The sequence below is a fragment of the Blennius ocellaris genome, assembly GCF_963422515.1.
Source record: "Blennius ocellaris genome assembly, chromosome: 16".
In the NCBI taxonomy this organism is placed as follows: Eukaryota; Metazoa; Chordata; class Actinopteri; order Blenniiformes; family Blenniidae; genus Blennius; species Blennius ocellaris.
The window spans coordinates 12,431,936-12,450,439 of record NC_137665.1 but is presented as its reverse complement, the minus strand read 5'-3'; the positions used below and the strand labels follow the sequence as shown (position 1 = coordinate 12,450,439).

Sequence of the window (18,504 nt, the reverse complement as noted above, 5' to 3'; positions counted from 1 at the left end):
TGACTCTATACTCATTGTGCATATTCATACACATAGAAATAATCATATACATAGAAACTAGAAATACACTATACATGTCTAGTTTAACATGTCCGAAACGGAGTAGAAGGAAGTCAAACGGAACAACATGATAAATACATAGATTATAAATATATCAAAGTCGACACAAAATTAAGTGGATATTAAACAAATTGAAATGACAAAAACGTTGGGGACAAAATACAAAAAAATAAACAAAATGGAACACATATTGCAACAAGACATACAAAAACATGTATAATGTATTCAAATTGAGCACTTGCGTAAAACACAATAACAACCTAAATAGATCAATCACCACAAAACGCTGGTAAAGTGTGCCAAGCCAACACATCGATACACAAACTAATCCTACACGGTATCTGTGTGCAGTTTTTGTAACCCGTCCACGAAAAGCAAACAATGTTTTAAATCATTTGACTGCATTGTTCTGACGAAAGATACAATCACTCAGATTGCTTCCGCCTGGTCAACTGACTTCCACATCTGTCAAAGTGTAGGGGTAGTTCAAGTTCGTTATTATTTACAATATTACCAAATGTATTCAAAAGAAAACACCTTGTAGCTACTATTTTGTTTGTGTATAATTTCTAGGAATTCTTAAATTATTTTATGGCATTGAAATGACATTTAATGGAAACATAATATAACGCCAAAAGAAACAGTTTTACCCGCAGATTGCTAAAGTGGTACGATCCACAACACCCGGGTTTCCCCGCGAAAAGACAGCCCGCGCGCCCGAATTGCATATAGCGTCCATTGCGAGAGGCGGTACGCGTCAGATAACCACAGTGGAGCGCACCGTGAACGTCGACAGTGGTTTTAAACGTTGTTTTAACTGTTTTTAAAGCGATTTTACCGTCGGTGTTTTACACATTAGGTCGCTGTTTACGATGCCTGCCAGGACGTCCCTGTCTTTGCCGGAAGATGTCAGGAAAAGGTACCGTATCCGTGCGGATGTTGTGGCTAACGAGCAGCTTGTTGTTTGTGTGGAGAAGCAACAACAAGAGGCGGTGACACCTGTGAGACAAAAGCCTGCAGCCCGGTGCTTCACCTGCACCGAGCGTCTCCGCCACATTACCTGTTGTGTGTCGCTGCAGCTAGCTTTAGCAGTAGGCTTGCTGCAGCATGCAGTGACTGCTCTGTTAGCCAGCTAGCCAGGCTAGCCTGTCAATGAATCAGGCAGCGTGTGAGATTTGGCGCCACTCAGGAAGTTTTGTTGCCTCTTTTTCTCTTAGCGCCACATCCCAGTTGTTTTGCCACCGCGGGAGAGCAGTGGTGCTCCTCCACACGCTTTGCAGTCCGTAACACAGCCGTGACGTCGTTTTGACTTTACTCTCTTGACTTTGTTTACAGGCTGCAGAAGCTGGATGAGGACGGCTCGTCGGATGAGGTGAGTTTTGAGTGATCCTGAAAACGCCTCGTTAAATGAAACAGCTGAGATGGATCCACTGCCGCACTGATTAGGTGCTCGGAACAGATTTGATTTCATTGATAAGGTGATGGATGAGTCATAAATCAATGTCTTAATAGGAATGTTATTCACCTCATATGTTGCCCGTACAACCAGTGTCATGAGTGATAATTAAACTATTATTGAGTCACTGTTGATAGCAAATGGAAAGATGTAGAAATAAGTCTCCATAAGGGCTTTGGTTTTAAATTTGATCAGAATCCATTTGAACCTTAACAATACAGAATAATGGTGGTTATTTAACATTATTGTTCCAATATGATACTTGTTGCATACAGTTATGTATGGAGGCATTAAAGGAAATGTTACTGCCACTAGTATGTGTTGTCAGGATGCATTAGAGTTTGGTTCCTGTGATGGCTCGGGGGCAGAAGAGTTATTGATGGTTTGTCACATCTTTCAAGATGTTTGGGGGAAATGTCAGCCAGTCCATTTGAGGGGGTGCCGTCATTTACAAGTTGACGGGTTATGCAACATGCAAGGCCCATTTCTGCTTCTAATGACAATATTTACAGATTTTATGGTTTTTAAACAAATCTCCTTCAGCAGGCATTAAAAACTGACATGCCGCATTTCGCTGTAGCCAGGCTTCGCGATGAAATTGATGGTGCCTCCACGCTGACTTTCCTCCTGCATTCTCAACCTGTTTCAGCATCACGTGAAAGAGAAGCTCAAGCTGGTGCAGGACTTCCTGCATGTTGATGCTCAGGACCAGCTGACCAGCCTGGAGGAAAAAATGAAAAGTTCAGAGATCACAATGGTCAGTTACAGCGGTATAGCCCATCATTAGACGCCCAGTTTGTTGTTATTTCTAATTTGACTTGTCATGTTTTCATTTGCGGCCCCCAGGAGGTCTACATCTCTAAAGTGAAAGCTTTGCTGGGAAAAGAACTTCCTCTTGAGAATGGCGTGGAGCAAAACGGAAAGACCAATGGCTTTTCTAATGGCTCGCATGAAGACACAACCATGGTCGTTCAGGAAGAAGAAGAAGAAGAAGAAGCCGCTGTCAAGTCTCCTACTGCTGCCAAAGGGAAGGGTGGTCGCAGGAGCAAAGCTAATTCTGACACAAAAAGTATGTTTTTAACCATAGGACTGACCCCCACAAATTTAATTACGAACAATAGTGCCTGAAAGACAAATTTTCTTTTTTTTTTTTTTTTTATAGAGTCTCCTGCCTCCAGCAGAGTCACCAGAAATAGTGGGAAACAACCAACGATCATGTCGATGTTTTCCAAAGTGTACGTATCGGAGCTTCACGTCACATCGTTTTTCCATTTCTAACTTCCAGCCAAGTTTAAAATCTGAAACTTGTGTAAACTGTTGTTGTTCTCTTCTGTAGTCAGAAGCGCAAGTCTGAAGACTTGAATGGAGAGGCTGTCAACGGAGCGAGTGACGTTAAGGAGGAGCCCGACATTGAAGAGGTGAAGTGTCCTCACTTTTTAAAATGAAAATGTATGTGTGTGTGTATGACAGTTTGAAGTAACTGTGCCTGGAAATTTGTTGTAGACTCGCGAGGAGAAACGTCTCAAAGTGGAAGCCGATGAAAAGTAAGTCTTCCACACTAAACGTATCTGTGTAGCAGACTACAGCAACACGAGCAGTCATACTAACGTTTCCCTCTGCTCAGACCTGCTGTTGAAGAAATGAAGACTGAAGTCGCTAAACCAGTGCCCGACGCAAAGGTAACAAATTGAATCCTTCAGCTTGTGTGACGCATCAGCGTTTAGTACAGATGTGATTTTTTTGTTTTGCCTTTTTCTTTTTTAGACGCCACCTCCTAAATGTCCAGACTGCAGGCAGTATTTGGATGATTCAGATCTCAAGTTCTTTCAAGGAGATCCTGATAATGCGGTGAGAATTTCTCGCGTGGTAGTGAAGTGATGCAGCCGTGCTGTTTGACGGGACTCCGTGGGTTTGAAACGTCTGTTTTCATCTTCAGCTGGATGAACCAGAAATGTTGACGGATGAACGCCTCTCCTTGTTCGACTCCAACGAGGACGGGTTTGAGAGCTATGAGGAACTGCCTCAACATAAGATCACAAACTTCAGGTGAGAGTTTCTTCCTTCCCCCCCCATTCATGACTTTTTACAAAGAAACTTAATGTAATGTGACCTCACGTTTTTCTTTCAGTGTGTATGACAAACATGGCCATCTTTGTCCTTTTGACTCTGGACTGATCGAGAAGAACGTGGAGCTTTACTTCAGCTGCGTGGTCAAACCCATCTATGATGACAACCCCTGCTTGGATGGTGTGAAAACTAAAAGTCTCTCACATAAAAAGTCAAAGTTTGCTGTGACTTGTTTAAAAACGGGGTATTTTTCTCTGTCAGGTGGCGTTCCTGCCAAAAAGCTTGGCCCCATTAATGCCTGGTGGATCACCGGCTTTGATGGTGGAGAAAAGGCTTTGATCGGTTTCACTACTGGTAAGAATTTACTTTTTCAGTTGCTGTGCATGAAACCATGAAAACAAACGACTCTGACCCACTTGGATTTTTCCTTTTGCAGCTTTTGCTGATTACATCCTGATGCACCCCAGTGAGGAGTATGCTCCTATCTTCGCACTGATGCAGGAGAAGATCTATATGAGCAAGATTGTAGTAGAATTCCTTCAGAAAAACCCCGACGCCACTTATGAAGACCTTCTCAACAAAATTGAGGTGAGGTGTTTGACGAGGAGAAACAAAACGACTCGTTTTTTGGGGGGAAATGAAAGGGAATACAATGTGCCGTATTGAGTTTTCCGTGTTGCCCTTTACAAAGTCGGTCACCAAATGCTAACACGCTGGTGTTTTGGGGTGGTTGTTGTTTTGGTTTTTTTTTCATCCTCAGACCACCGTGCCTCCAGCGGGGCTGAACTTCAACTGCTTCACTGAAGACACGCTGCTGCGTCACGCCCAGTTTGTGGTGGAGCAGGTGGAGAGCTACGACGAGGCCGGCGACTCTGATGAGCAGCCCATCATTGTGACTCCCTGCATGAGAGACCTGATCAAGCTCGCTGGAGTTACTCTGGGGAAGAGGTACAGCTTGAAAATGGAGTATTACTTCCTTTCGTACTTGGATTTAGCAGTTTATCAACTTTATTAACATTTAAAAGAGGGGAGATTGTGTCCTTTTTGGAATATTTAATTCTTCTTTTTTTTTTTTTGTAATATCCCTCAGTCTCTCGCAGCAGCTTTTCTGTCACACACATTACTGGGTTTGGGGGAAAAATGGCCCATTTTTTTGCCTGTTTGTGTGTTTTTGCTAATGTCTAACACTCCTTTGACATTTCCTAATGCAGCATGCTGCTGTACTGGTAGGTGGGCCTTATTGTGAATGCATCCTGAGCTTGTATGGTGGTGTGTTTAGTGTGAAGCATTCAGAAACCGTCTGGAGAAAAATCACATGAAAGCACTTTACCGAAGGTCACGCTGGACTTTAATTTTTACCTTCATTTCTTCAATATATAATTTTGCTTCACATTGTGTTTGATTTGAGTTTTTCTGCCATGTTGTACATCTGACCATTGAACATCTGAGTGTGGCCAATCACATGATATTGTCAACGTTACGCCTTCTATAGTCGTAGGGAATTCTTCTCGTCTGGTCTTGAACCGACGGTCACCCAAACTAGTCTTTCTAGTGGAAATGTAATAAGAGCCCTTTGTTCTTGGAGCTAAACTGCTGTGGACTTTCCCCATTGTGCTCAATTTGGTAAAAGACGCCGGAGAAGTCCCACATTTGAACAGAGGACTTCTCCGACTGTCATTTTCTCGATGTCATTGTACTCCAAGGATCAAGGATTCTTTATTGTCATATCAAAAATGATACGAAATTTGGACTCAGGTCCCGGTAAGCCAACAGATGATGCATCATTTATCTCTGAATAAGTTAGAACTCTTCTGTTTTTGATGACTAAATAGAAACGGGCCCCGTTTGTATTCGGATTTCCAAAATGACTAAATACTTTCTAAAACTACAATTTTTCATCCAGTGGAAACCACATTTAACATTTCTACAGGGTTTGTTTTGTTTTGTTGTTTTTTTTTCTTTGCTTGTTTTTTCTGTTGCATGGCCTGATGCTGTGGTGTGTTGACAGCCTGGGGCTTCATAATGCCATCGCTCCACATATCATCAGGTATCTCTTCTAGTTCTCAATGAGAACTCTGACCACTTTACTTTTTCTTTTTTTTCTTCTTTTTTTTTGTGGGAGCAGGCGCGCTGCTAGACGCCAGGCTATTCGCCATCCGACCAAGATAGAGAAGGACAGTAAGGGGCCGACGAAGGCGACCACCACCACACTGGTCTACCAGATCTTTGATACCTTCTTCTCTGATCAGATTGAGCAAAATGACAAAGAAGGCGGTGCCAAACGACATCGCTGTGGTGTCTGTGAGGTGAGTTGGTGACACAGAAGGCAAATGCCAGAAACTGAACACATGTTAATACAAGTAACCATAATGGGGTTGTTTTTTTTTTAGGTTTGTCAATCTCCGGACTGTGGCAAGTGTGCAGCTTGTAAAGACATGATCAAATTTGGAGGAAATGGCAAAAACAAGCAGGCTTGTAAGCAGAGAAGGTAAGAATGTGTCAGCATTCTGAAATTGAATGTCCTTATTGTAGTTTTATGGAAATGATACAACAAAATTCCAATGTGTCTTTAGGCATTTTGTTGCCAGAATAGTTATTTTATCCTGCATATGATCCTCCTCTTCAGATGTCCAAACCTGGCAGTGAAGGAGGCCGAGGATGACGAGACCATTGAAGAGGAAGATGTTCCAGTGGAGAAGAGCAAGAAGGTTTCTCATGCGAAGAGGAAGAAGCAAACCCAGTGCAAACTCTCCTGGATTGGAGCACCTGTTCAGGTATGTTCTTCTTTCTGTGTATTGGATTTGTTTTCCTGTAATGCAGCAGTTTTGTTTTTTTTGCTCTAATTTTTGTTTGTCACTGTGTCTCTCCAGACTGAGGGCAAGAAGCAGTACTACAAGAAGGTGTCTGTGAATGATGAAGTGCTGGAGGTGGGAGACTGCGTCTCTGTCTCATCAGAGGATCCATCCACCCCGCTCTTCCTGGCGAGGTGACGCTTAAATTGAATTTTCTCAATTGCGTTGAAAAGTGGACGTGAATGCGAGCAGATCTTCCCCCCCCCCCCACCTCTGATGGCAGTGTTTCATAATGTGTTCCTCAGAATTGCATCTCTTTGGGAGGACAACAATGGGAAGATGTTTCACGCCCACTGGTTCCTTCGTGGGATTCACACGGTTCTCGGAGAGTCTTCTGACCCGCTCGAGCTCGTCATCGTCGACGAGTGTGAAGACATGGCACTCAGCTACGTCCAAGGCAAAGTGGACGTCATGTACAAGGCCCCGTCAAACAACTGGTCTATGGAGGTTGGTTAGCTTGATGGCCGTCAAGTGGCTTTTAATTCTTTAGTTTACTCTTCATCTCCTGGTTGCTCACCTCTGCGTGTCTTTTAGGGCGGCATGGATGTCGAAATCAAGGTGATCGAGGACGATGGAAAGAGTTTCTTCTATCAGTTCTGGTACGATACAGAGTTTGCTCGATTTGTGACGCCTCCCACGACGTCTCCTACAGACAAGAACGAGTTCAGGTAAGTCCTGTGCGAGTTTGTCCTGCTCTTTACCTTGGGTATTTTATTATCGATGTGCATTTAACCCTTCTCGCTTGCAGGTTCTGCGGCAGCTGCGTCAGGACAAAAGCGAGGGAGGAGCAGGAAGCTCCTCGTGTGTCTGAACCCCTGGATCAAAGAGATGAAGACAATAAAGCTCTGTATGCATCGGCTTGCTTTATGGGGAAGCAGTTCAAGGTGGGAGACTCGGTCTACCTGCCACCCGAAGCTTTCAGTTTCAGGTGAGTTGATGTTTCTTGTTTCTAACAGGTTGTGTAGCACTTGGTTATGTTTCAGGTTGGCATGACACGTTTGTATTTATGGCCTTGTATAATTTACATCACCAAAGAGCCTTCATGACTCTAATAAACAGTCAAATGGTGATGAGATTTAGTTGCTGTGCCGACTAAAGCAGTGATTCCCAGCCAGATTCATGGGGCAAAGTGTTCTTGTTTTAGTTGGTTGGTTTGTGTGTTTGTTTTTAAGGTATATAACATTTTTATTCTTAAAAAATAGATGAGAATTAATTTGTCATAAAGCTACTCTGTTTAAGTGGTTACATTAGACGTGGATAATTTATTTTGAAATATTATTTTTTTTTTAAATACTATTTTGAAGTGTCTGCAACCGTGGGACAAAGGATTTTAAATATTTAAGCAATTAAAACTTTAATAAAAAAGACTACTGTTGCTTTATGGATTCATTCCTTGTTCCTGACAGTGTGAAACCAGTGAGCCCTCAGAAGCGCTCCCACAGGAAGGAGGATGTGGACGAGGACCTGTATGCAGAATATTACAGAAAGTCTTCAGACTACATTAAAGGATCGAACCTGGACGCTCCTGAGCCGTTCCGCGTGGCTCGCATCAAGGAGATCTTCTGTCACCGGCGGAGCAACAATAAACCAGACAGCGCTGAGGTCAAGCTGCGGCTCTACAAGTTCTACAGGTAAAGTTTAAATGACAAAGTCATCCGGGATTTAATGTGTTGACGCGATTAATGAGGATGGTTTCTCCTCCCAGGCCGGAGAACACTCACAAAGGCGTCAAAGCCAGTTACCACACTGACATCAATCAGCTGTATTGGAGCGACGAGGAGGTGACAGTCAGCATGGCGGAGGTGCTCGGCAGCTGTCAGGTCGAATATGCTGAAGATCTGAACGAGTCAATCCAGGACTACTCCAGCGGTGGACCCGACCGCTTCTACTTCCTGGAGGTGATGAAGCAGAAAACTACGTCTGCAGCATTTTCAGCCATTCAACTGATCAAGCGTTGACTTGTAATAGTGACACCAGCAGGTGTCCACTCTGGCATATTTACTGACGACACGTTTCTCCTGCACAGGCTTATAATGCAAAGTCTAAAAGTTTTGAAGATCCTCCAAATCATGCTCGCTCAGCCGTTCATAAGGGAAAAGGAAAGGGCAAAGGAAAAGGTACAGCGGCAGACGTACAACACAATGCTTTCTCACTTGTTGAAGGTTTGCTGGAAACTATCAAATTTCTTCTTTTTTTTTTAATCCCAACAAGGTAAAGGAAAGGGGAAAACGGCTACACAGGAGCCACAGGACTCTAATGTGGAACAACAAGAACCCAAAGTGGCCAAGTATCGCACACTGGACGTGTTCTCCGGGTGTGGCGGTCTCTCTGAAGGCTTCCACCAGGCTGGTAAATCCAACCCCTGAGATCCACCACATGCTTTCTCTTTTTCCCTTTGCATTGCACACATGCCGTTCACTTTGTCCCGTGTAGGGATCTCCGAGACTCTCTGGGCCATCGAGATGTGGGAGCCGGCGGCCCAGGCCTTCCGACTCAACAACACCAGCACCACGGTGTTCACGGAGGACTGCAACGTCTTGCTGAAGCTGGTCATGTCCGGAGAGAAGACCAACTCTCTGGGACAGAAGCTGCCGCAGAAGGGCGACGTGGAGATGCTGTGCGGAGGGCCGCCATGTCAAGGATTCAGTGGGATGAACCGCTTCAACTCCCGCACGTATTCCAAGTTCAAGAACTCCCTGGTGGTGTCTTATCTCAGGTCAGTGGGTGGTTCTCAATTTGCTTTTACTTTCTTCACTATATAGCCATTTCTCAGGTCGGTTGTTTCAGTTGACTGTTGTAATATTAAACTCTCCACACACACTTTTTTTTTGCTTTTTCCTTGCAGTTACTGCGATTACTACAGACCAAAGTTCTTCTTGCTTGAGAATGTGAGGAACTTTGTCTCGTTTAAGAAGTCCATGGTCCTGAAGTTGACTTTACGCTGCCTTGTGCGAATGGGATACCAGTGTACTTTTGGCGTCCTTCAGGTGAGTTTTATACAGGATCTATTACTTCTTGGCAGTGATTTCAGCCTGAAGTCTGGGTTTCAATCCCACACTTCAGGCAATATTTTCACTGTTTTCATGTGAATGGACATGATTTACTAAAATGCATATAAAGGTGTGTTTTTACTCGAGTTGTCATGTCAACGGGGGCTAAGATGCTCTCCTCTGCCCCTGTGTTTAGGCTGGCCAGTACGGCGTGGCGCAGACCCGCCGCAGGGCCATCATCCTGGCTGCTGCACCGGGAGAGAAGCTGCCTCACTACCCTGAACCGCTCCACGTGTTTGCTCCTCGCGCCTGCTCTCTGAGTGTGGTGGTGGATGAAAGGAAATACGTCAGTAACGTCACCAGGTAAACGTCTCTCCTCTGTTGTGACGCCTGATTGGAAACCTCTGTCGCTCTTTGTTTTGAATCCAATGATGTCGACTCGCAGGGGGAACGGTGGAATTTACCGCACCATCACGGTGAGGGACACCATGTCCGATCTGCCAGAGATCCGCAACGGCGCAGCCGCACTGGAGATTTCCTACAACGGGGAACCTCAGTCCTGGTTCCAGAGGCAGATCAGAGGCACACAGTATCAGCCCATCCTCAAGGATCATATCTGCAAGGTGGGCCGCCTAGAGTTTACGTCAGCAAGTCTCTTCTACATGTTGCTGGATGAAGTTTATCTTTTTTTTTTAATTCTGTGCTCAGGACATGAGTGCGCTGGTTGAGGGCCGAATGCGTCACATCCCGCTGGCGCCAGGCTCCGACTGGAGAGACCTCCCCAACCTCGAGGTTCGTCTGAAGGACGGCACCATGACCAAGAAGCTGCGTTACACACACCCGGATAAAAAGAACGGCCGCAGCAGCACCGGTTCACTCAGAGGCGTTTGTACTTGCGCAGAAGGTACGCAGGTCGGACACGGCACAAGTGAGGGCACGAGGGATCTCAAACCTCCAGGAGCTGGAGCTCACATCTTCCTGTTGTCACTTTAGGGAAGCCCTGTGACCCTGCAGACCGACAGTTTAACACCCTGATCCCCTGGTGTCTGCCACACACTGGAAACCGCCACAACCACTGGGCTGGACTCTACGGCAGGTTGGAGTGGGACGGCTTCTTCAGTACAACTGTGACCAACCCCGAGCCCATGGGCAAACAGGTACTGGAGTTGGTATATCAAAATAAAAGTTGTTCGGGGCTGCACTGCATAAATCTCTTCGCTGTGGCAGATGTACCGCCTCTGGATGTTAACCTGAGTGTGTGTTGGCAGGGCCGCGTCCTGCATCCTGAGCAGCACAGAGTGGTCAGTGTGAGGGAGTGTGCGCGCTCTCAGGGATTCCCTGACACCTATCGCTTCTTTGGAAACATCCTGGACAAACACAGACAGGTACAATACAGGCAACCCTGCAGCTTTTACAATGAACCCGCTGCTCAGTCTCCTCTTTGTGACACTGGTTTTTATCTTCTGCTGCTTCTCAGGTTGGAAATGCTGTGCCGCCTCCACTGTCCAGAGCCATTGGCCTGGAGGTCAGGCGGTGCGTCCTGGAGCGAATCAAGGAAGAACAAACATCCGGTAACTTGATCTCTGAACCAATTTATTTATGCAGATAATTGACTTTTGACAAGTCCTGCTAGAAACAAATGTTCTTTTCTCCACAGAAATCAAAATGGAGATGGAGGTTTCCGATTAGTCGCTCCGTCCTTCTGGAGCAGGAAGAATCTGCTGGGCATCTTGATATTTGGAAATAGTTCTTTTTTTTGTTGTTGTTCGGTGATTTTGTTTTTTAACTGGCCACTGTGGACGTTCGCTGTAGTGTCGTTCCATGTTGAGTTTTAAATGTGCTTTCAATCATTTTAATGAAATGTTCACTTCATGTGTATTAAAATTGTATGTAGTTTTTATATGTAATATTTGAAATAAAGCTATTAAATCTCAACTTGGATGGACTCGGTAGCACCTCACTGTACAGTCAGTAGATTTTGATTACCCATCGTTCTCTCACCTCCACCTGGTCAAGTAAAACTTGAACTTCACTTGTATAGTGCCTTTCAGCTGTGTGAGCCACACCAAGGCACGTTACATAGTTCATCACGTTCATACATTCACCCACCAAAGGAGGCTGCAGCCACGCAAGGCACTGTCGCTCCAAGGGACGGCATCTGTGGAACTAGTTAATCTAACCTCCTGTCCACTATTGAGATGCTGCTGATCTTCCCAAAGAAGATGACCTCAGTAAGTTTAAATGTGTGGAAAATGAATTAATTTAATGTGAAACCTACAATTTTTTAAACTGACTGTTGGGGTACCAAGTTGAATCGAATGCAGCCCCTGTTGAAAAAAAGGTATGTTTCAAAGTTAATGCTGTTTACTGAACTTGCACAATTTGGGCTTGTAGTTCGTAGAAATGATGGGCCCAGGAGCCAACTCCAGCAGGACACAGCTGCTTTACATGAATCCATACGGGGGGGGATATTTTACTGATGGCTGCAGGAATCATTCAGCCTGGGAATCAACCGGCTGCACAACTTAAACGTGTTGAGTCTTATTATACAGCTTTTCAACACATGTGGGTCTCGGTCAAAAAGCTTATTCAACATCTATTGCTCCAAATACAGCTTTTCCTTGATTTTCATCCATTTCAACATTGGATCATACGGGCTGCATTCAGACTGTGCTGGGTCTGTCTGCCTGGACTGGCTCCGCCCACTAATGTCCATCTTGGGGAGAAAGTATTTCCTCTGGCGGTGCCAAGTAGAGCTGTGGGAGGGTCAAAGGGAGGGCCTGGCTAAACCCCGATGACACGATATAGTGGTTGATATCTGCTTGTTGGAGTGCACACTTTCAAAAATTAATTGAAACAAGCCAGGGAGAGATGACACTTTCTCCACTTCTGGAGCATCGTGTTAGGTATGGGGATGCATATTACTGTTGGAAAACCATCAGAAAGTGACTTTTGCTGAATAGGACCCCTTTAGGTCTGAAGCAGGACACCTCTGCACTTAAATGCATGTGCGATCATAGATTTTGTAATGAGTGGAACAAATGTGAACATGTTTGAAATGTATTTCTACTTTGCATTGAAATGGTCTTTTCATGGTTCATTGTAATTTTTTGTTTTGTTTTATCACAACACAAAAAAATGGTTTTACACACATCTACTATACAATGCAGTGTGCAAAGCTAAAACAAGTATTTACTAGCTGGGATGTTCATACAGCCTTTTGAAGTAATATGTTTTCAAAACAAGCAGGTCCCTTTGTGAATTTCTCTTTTGAAACAGTCAGACTCAGTTGTTTTTTTTCTAGTTCTAGTTCAATTTAACGAGAAAAGAAAAAGTCAACCAGGAAATATACGGCACCTTTTATTTTGGTAACAGCCACATTTTACCACATCAATAAAATCTGGCATCTTCCGGGGAAATATTCAGCTGAATCCCTCAGTTGTTTGATGGCCTGCAAAGAGTTAAATTGTGTTAGCAATCACTCACAATGTTGATCAGTTTGTCCATCAAAGTCATCAAGAACTTACTTGGCCCATTCAACATTGAGAATAAGATGATCATATCCAAATCCTGACACTCCTGTAATGGCTCTGGCTGCATCCTCCCGGCGGTGGAAACTGATGAAAGCAAATCCCTGCAGCAAAAACAGGAAGTGACTGTAAGACAAGGAACCCTAAAGCCACTTTCTCACTGAAACTGACCTGTTCAGAAGTGCGTGGAAAAATGGGGATTTACTGCTAACCAATCCAACTAATCAAACATTCACACCAACATCTGGACCTCCGGGTCAACGCGAGAACAGGAGACACTGGTTTATGTCCGACTCGTCAAATGGACATATGCTTCAACAACCCCTCCACTGACCTTGGACTGTCCCGTGTTTTTGTCCTTTGCCAGATAGATTCTGGAGATGGAGCCAAATGGTCTGAAGAGCTCCTGCAAGTCTGTCTCACGGGTGTCTTCAGACAAGTTGGTCACACGAATCGTAGCATTGTCATCAGCTGCAGAGAGCAAGCACAAACTGTTAATACGCTTGTTGTTCTATGAAAAATTTTTTTTATAGTGAAGCCACTTCATTAAAATGGACCAACCTCTGCGGTTGGGCTGCATGGACTCTCCTCTCCTGGTGCCTCCATCCCGCAGGCTCGGGGGAACATACTTCCCAGTCTTGCTCTGTGCCGGCTGTGCAGGCTCTGGTTCTGCTGGGGAAGGACGAAAACAATGTATCAGGATCATTTACAAATTAATTAACAGTGACAAGAGTGATAAAAGGTAAGCAGATGGTACCAGAGCCAGCAGGCTTGTCCTTGTCTCCAGTGGAGAGACCGAGCTGTTCAGCCAGCTCCTTCTGCATGGGGCCCAGGGTATCCTTGTACGGACAGCGGGTGGTCCAATGGTCGCCTTTACAAATACGACAAGAGACAATCTTCTGTCCTTTCAGCTTGTTCATTGGATCTTCATCCTGGTCTTGGGAATTCAAGTCCTGCAAACAAAACATACAAAAAACACAACAACCCCAATGCTCAGAAATAAAGCACTAGTAGAATACAGAGCAGTACCACAATCAATCAGCCTGGAAACAAGCAAGTATTCACATTATCTCACCTCTTTGCTGGAGATGAATGTCATGAAGACATCGTCACTGACAGTGGTGGTGGCCACATTAGGGCCGGGGGCATCAAACTCAGAGTTGCCGAATTTCTTCCAATTCTTAAAATCAAAAATTGAACATTTGGTTACACACCAACAGGGGTCATGTACATTTTTAGGACGGTATAACTTGAATTTCACACAGTATGGTAGCAAACCTTTCGCCTGGCAACAGCTTTAGAGGCTTTTCTGTTCTCGATCTTGAAGGTCCGCACAATCTACAGGACGAAAAGTTCACATATTTTACACTCGTATTTCATTTCATTGCGGCCAATATTCATTTCTTCAGATTTAGAAATTCCATGAAGCGTTTAAGGGCTAAAACAGAAATTAAAACCTACCAAAACCAATCTGTAATATGGACTGTAAAATAGTCAGAATCACCTTGAACTTCTTCCCATCATCATCTATTTTGTAGTCTGTGATGGTTTTGATGTTTCCTTTGGTGGTTTCCTTGGGCGATGGTAGTGTTCCTGTTGAAACAACAAATACATCCATCTGAAGAGCGTTGATGGAGGAGCGATGTCAACACACACCTCAGACTGCTTCACAAAAAAATATGTCACATGAGCTACTGTTCAGCTTGTTTACCCTTTAAACATATGATAAGTGTTATTTTGTAAAGTGTAGACGATTTTCAGTACTTTACAGGCTGTGTTACTCAAGTAGGTTATTTCATCTGTGGGTTTAGTATGGCCAACAAGTCACATTTCTTCCTATAACAACATCCAACCATTTACGTGGCTAATCAAGACAAAATATTTCTATACGTTTCTGGGATCCACGTGTTTACACAGTTCGTTTTCCAGCATCTGTACATTGAAATCAAAGAAAGTGAGGGGGAAAAAAGAGTTGGTCTCGCAGTCATGCCGTTAACGTATACTTTGCTAGCGCAGCTTGCTAGCTCCTAAGGCTATAACATATGTCAAAAAATATATAATTGCTACAAGACATCCAACGATGAAGTGTAACTGACGTTTTTAAGTGTATGCCGATATAAAATGTCAGACTTCAGCGTATTTATAAGGGACTATTTTAGACCATAAACCACGTGTGATAGGAAGCCGCTTTGCCGGCCTTTCTTCGGTCTCTGGTGTTGCGGGCTAACTTGTTCCCCTGTTAACTAATGACCGACTTCCTATAGCGTCCATTGTCGCTGCTCGATGTTCAAAAACCCGACATAAATCCGTAGCTGTCCCGGCGTGCATTGTTCAACCGCGTATACAACAATATTTCGCACTTTCTGTGAGTCTTGTTTTAATATCTACTCTTTCACGCAGCAACGACCATCGAAGTGAGTCACCAGTTAACAGGAAAACCAGTTAATCCGAAACACCGGGCTACATGAGCGAACGATGCTAGCAATGCTAACGATCCTAATGTTACCTTCATCTCCCTCCTCCTCCACCTGGTCCGCCCAGCTGGGCTTGGAGCTGAAACACACACACAGAGATGTGCGATATTACAACAATGTAGACCTATCCTGTGAGAGTACAAATGGAAAGAATAGAACTTACTCGTCGTATTCGATAGACATCCCGTCGGCAGCAAGCTGAGCTCGGCTTCAGGAGCGATGGGACGAGCCGCCAAACCACCGCGCGCACTTCCGTAAGCGTCACCACGCAACGGACGTACGCCGTCGACGTAACTCCTCACCGCCGTCGTCTCCTCTCGGTTTTAAAACTTCTTTTTTTTTCTTTTGTTAATTAACAAAATCACTTATACATTCTGTAATACAATCTTCACAAAGGCTTTTGGGGAAAAGCAGGTGTTTAGAATAAAGTAAAATTAGTTGAAACCTCAAGACCCCTGAGATCACCCGGAAAAGGTTTCCTAAGTGTTCCCAGCGTCAGAAGAAACAAGGAGAAGTAGCTTTTTGTTCCTAGGTTTTTACTTTATTATTATGCCGTTCCTAATCACTTTGTTTTACTGTATTTCATAAACCCAACCACTTAAAATAAAGACACTTAATCACCTTGTTTTAATAGATATCATTTATAGCCTTTAAAAGCACTGTGGATTGTATTGCGTCTGAAGGGTGCAACTTAAATAAATATACATTGCATTGCATTTCACAAGCTGAACTAATTATCATTTGAGCTGAATCAACATAAATCCGTTTTGAATGTGATGCATATTTGGTTTGAAAGGTGTGACAAAAAGTTACATAGAAACGGGAAAACAAATGAAGAAAAAAAGCTGATGTGCATGGATTGTGCAAGAAATGTTGAATAAGTTCTTATTTCAGAAAATGTGAGAAACTTCAGTTGAGGGTGAATGTTTGAATTTCATAATATTTTACACTGAGTACAGGGCAGTCCCAAAGATTCTTTCAATATGTGACTTCAATGCCAAATTGTGATTAAAATACTTAAAGGTTCCCCAAAGTGGCACTGCACCAAAAATAATACCCAGAGGAAGCTGAGTTTGTTGTAATGTATTTCAGACCATGCACAATTGCCTCCGTTTTGTATGGCTTTAGAGGAAAAAGATCACAGAGTAAATTTTACTGTTAACAAGTTTTGATGTTCACTTTATTGTTACAACTATCACACCAATGTACACAAGGCTTCATACAAGCAAATAATCCTTGAAATTATAAAGACATCAGACAATAAATTACTGTCAACTGTCAACACACAAACAAAAGGAAGGCTGGAATCCAGAGATAAGATGGACAACGGGAAGGAAAACATTGGGCTGATCACATACAAGCAAACGGAACAAATAACTCAAACTAAAATAATATATTTAACTATGGGTCACATATGTCCTGGTTTACATCTTTTACATCACAGATTTTGTGGCCAGGTATTCTTCATTTTAAGATATTGAAATTGAAAAACATTTTTACATTAACTGGAAGCAAAAAAGAAAAAAACACAATTGAAAATATTTTTATTATTTTTGTGCAGTTAGAGACCAAAAATATATTGTTTGTTGTGATGTTGATACACACTAACAAAAACAGAGTTGATACTGATCTTATATGAATCAGAAATAATGATAATGCACTCCTTTTTTTAAACAAATGGTTAAATGTCATAGTTAAAAATAAAGGACGGCAACATCTGACCATACCAAAAGTAGATAAAGCAGAGTCATTGTCTGACTTGTAGATACTATGTTGTCAGAATTAAATTTAGATTGAGTATAACTGCATAAAATGAGGAAACATTAGTTAGTATCAGTATTAATAAGTACTTTAGTGAAAAATACATGAAGCAGTAGCTCTACTTCTTCTCCATCTCCCTAATGTTATCTTCTGGACTCCTCCCACAACATGCTACTCTTATGCTGTCAAACACCGCCATGTAGAGTATTGGATGGATACACATGTTGAGAGTTGCCAGCCCTTTAGACACCTGGTACAAGTTATAGACCCAGCAGACAGAGTTCTTCGGATCCCGGATTCTCAGATACAAGTGAAAGATCTGAGAGACGTGATAAGGCACAAAGGAAATAGCGTACAGCACGAGCACTGATGAAACCAGCAGGGCCACTTTGCGCTTTTCAAGTATGGTTATATTAACATTGTGCCACACGACAGAAATGACCACACAATAAGAAGTGAAAGTGACCAGAAAGGGAACAAGACACCCAAACACAGCCAGAAACAGTTTGTAGGTAAAGTGAGGTCTTTCATCTTGAGGGACTTTGTGACAGAAGGACACACACTGAGTCTTGTTATTGTACTCATTGTGGCAAACGGAGGAAAATCTCAACACAGGGCAGGAAATGACTCCTACAACCACCCAGATGATGACGCTGACGACCTTGGCGTGGGCAGGCTCCACGCGGGAGCGGGTGAAGAAGGGGCAGCGCAGGGCCACACATCGGTTCACGCTTATGGCCATGATGAAGAAGATGCTCACGTACAAGTTGCAGGTGAAAAGAAACCTCTCCAGCTTACACACGGCGTCTCCGAACATCCAGTTTTTCCCCAGCGAGTAGTAGACGATGAGCACCGGGAGGGTGAGGACGTACAGCAGGTCACTGATGGCCAGGTTACAGGACAGGACGACTCCCGTGTGCCAGTGAGTCCTCTCCCTGGCCACCAGCAGCCACAGGGCAAACAGGTTCCCTACCAGGGCCACAACGAACTCAATCCCATACACAGCAGGCAGCACGCCCATCTGAAACTTCTCGCACTCTGAAAAGTTGCTCATCGTGCTGTGAATGGAATTGCAAGTGACTTCCTGGGGCGACCCCTGCAAAGAGAAAGCAGCCGAGTAGGGATCCTTGAGGAAATTGTCTTGATACTTAAGTCATTTCAACACGTTTCTTCCACACACACAAAAAAAAGCAAAGCAAACTGAAAAGCAGCTATGAAAAACATTAAATTCCACTCACCAAAAAGGCTGTGCGTGAAACAGATGACCCGTGTCACCGCCTTAAGAAACGAGGTGCACCTCAAACCATGATAAAG

The 18,504-nt window shown here is 43.7% G+C and overlaps 3 protein-coding genes across 5 annotated transcripts; 1 reads left to right on the top strand and 2 right to left on the bottom strand.

The window, feature by feature from the left end:
* The first annotated feature begins 858 nt into the window (after positions 1-858).
* Positions 859-11,290, top strand: dnmt1 (DNA (cytosine-5-)-methyltransferase 1). The gene is made up of 34 exons (XM_080511139.1): positions 859-979; positions 1,396-1,432; positions 2,166-2,273; positions 2,363-2,585; positions 2,679-2,751; positions 2,853-2,934; positions 3,020-3,060; positions 3,141-3,195; positions 3,281-3,364; positions 3,453-3,562; positions 3,645-3,763; positions 3,845-3,937; positions 4,020-4,171; positions 4,344-4,531; positions 5,709-5,889; positions 5,974-6,071; positions 6,210-6,357; positions 6,454-6,569; positions 6,681-6,882; positions 6,970-7,103; positions 7,184-7,363; positions 7,842-8,066; positions 8,141-8,333; positions 8,462-8,552; positions 8,647-8,784; positions 8,869-9,151; positions 9,281-9,422; positions 9,622-9,788; positions 9,871-10,048; positions 10,134-10,329; positions 10,419-10,582; positions 10,694-10,810; positions 10,903-10,996; positions 11,083-11,290. Exons 1-34 carry the CDS (start codon positions 933-935, stop codon positions 11,112-11,114), a joined length of 4,491 nt encoding a protein of 1,496 aa, XP_080367265.1. The 5' UTR covers positions 859-932; the 3' UTR covers positions 11,115-11,290.
* Positions 11,291-12,772: 1,482 nt separating this feature from the next.
* eif3g (eukaryotic translation initiation factor 3, subunit G) lies at positions 12,773-15,682 on the bottom strand (the record flags this gene model as incomplete). Of its 3 annotated transcripts, none has more annotated exons than XM_080511198.1 (10): positions 15,593-15,682; positions 15,462-15,508; positions 14,460-14,548; positions 14,234-14,293; positions 14,031-14,135; positions 13,713-13,908; positions 13,517-13,627; positions 13,290-13,426; positions 12,953-13,059; positions 12,773-12,876 (listed from the first exon to the last, which is right to left on the bottom strand). In XM_080511198.1, exons 1-10 carry the CDS (start codon positions 15,610-15,612, stop codon positions 12,861-12,863), a joined length of 888 nt encoding a protein of 295 aa, XP_080367324.1. In that variant the 5' UTR covers positions 15,613-15,682. The 3 variants fall into 3 exon arrangements, with proteins under 3 accessions (XP_080367324.1, XP_080367325.1, XP_080367326.1); XM_080511199.1 differs by having other exon boundaries at positions 13,517-13,624; XM_080511200.1 differs by lacking the exon at positions 12,773-12,876 and having other exon boundaries at positions 12,949-13,059; positions 13,517-13,624.
* Positions 15,683-17,308: 1,626 nt separating this feature from the next.
* Positions 17,309-18,244, bottom strand: p2ry11 (purinergic receptor P2Y11; the record flags this gene model as incomplete). Its single annotated transcript, XM_080511966.1, has 1 exon — positions 17,309-18,244. The coding sequence occupies one exon, from the start codon at positions 18,242-18,244 to the stop codon at positions 17,309-17,311; it is 936 nt and encodes a 311-aa protein (XP_080368092.1).
* Positions 18,245-18,504: the final 260 nt, after the last annotated feature.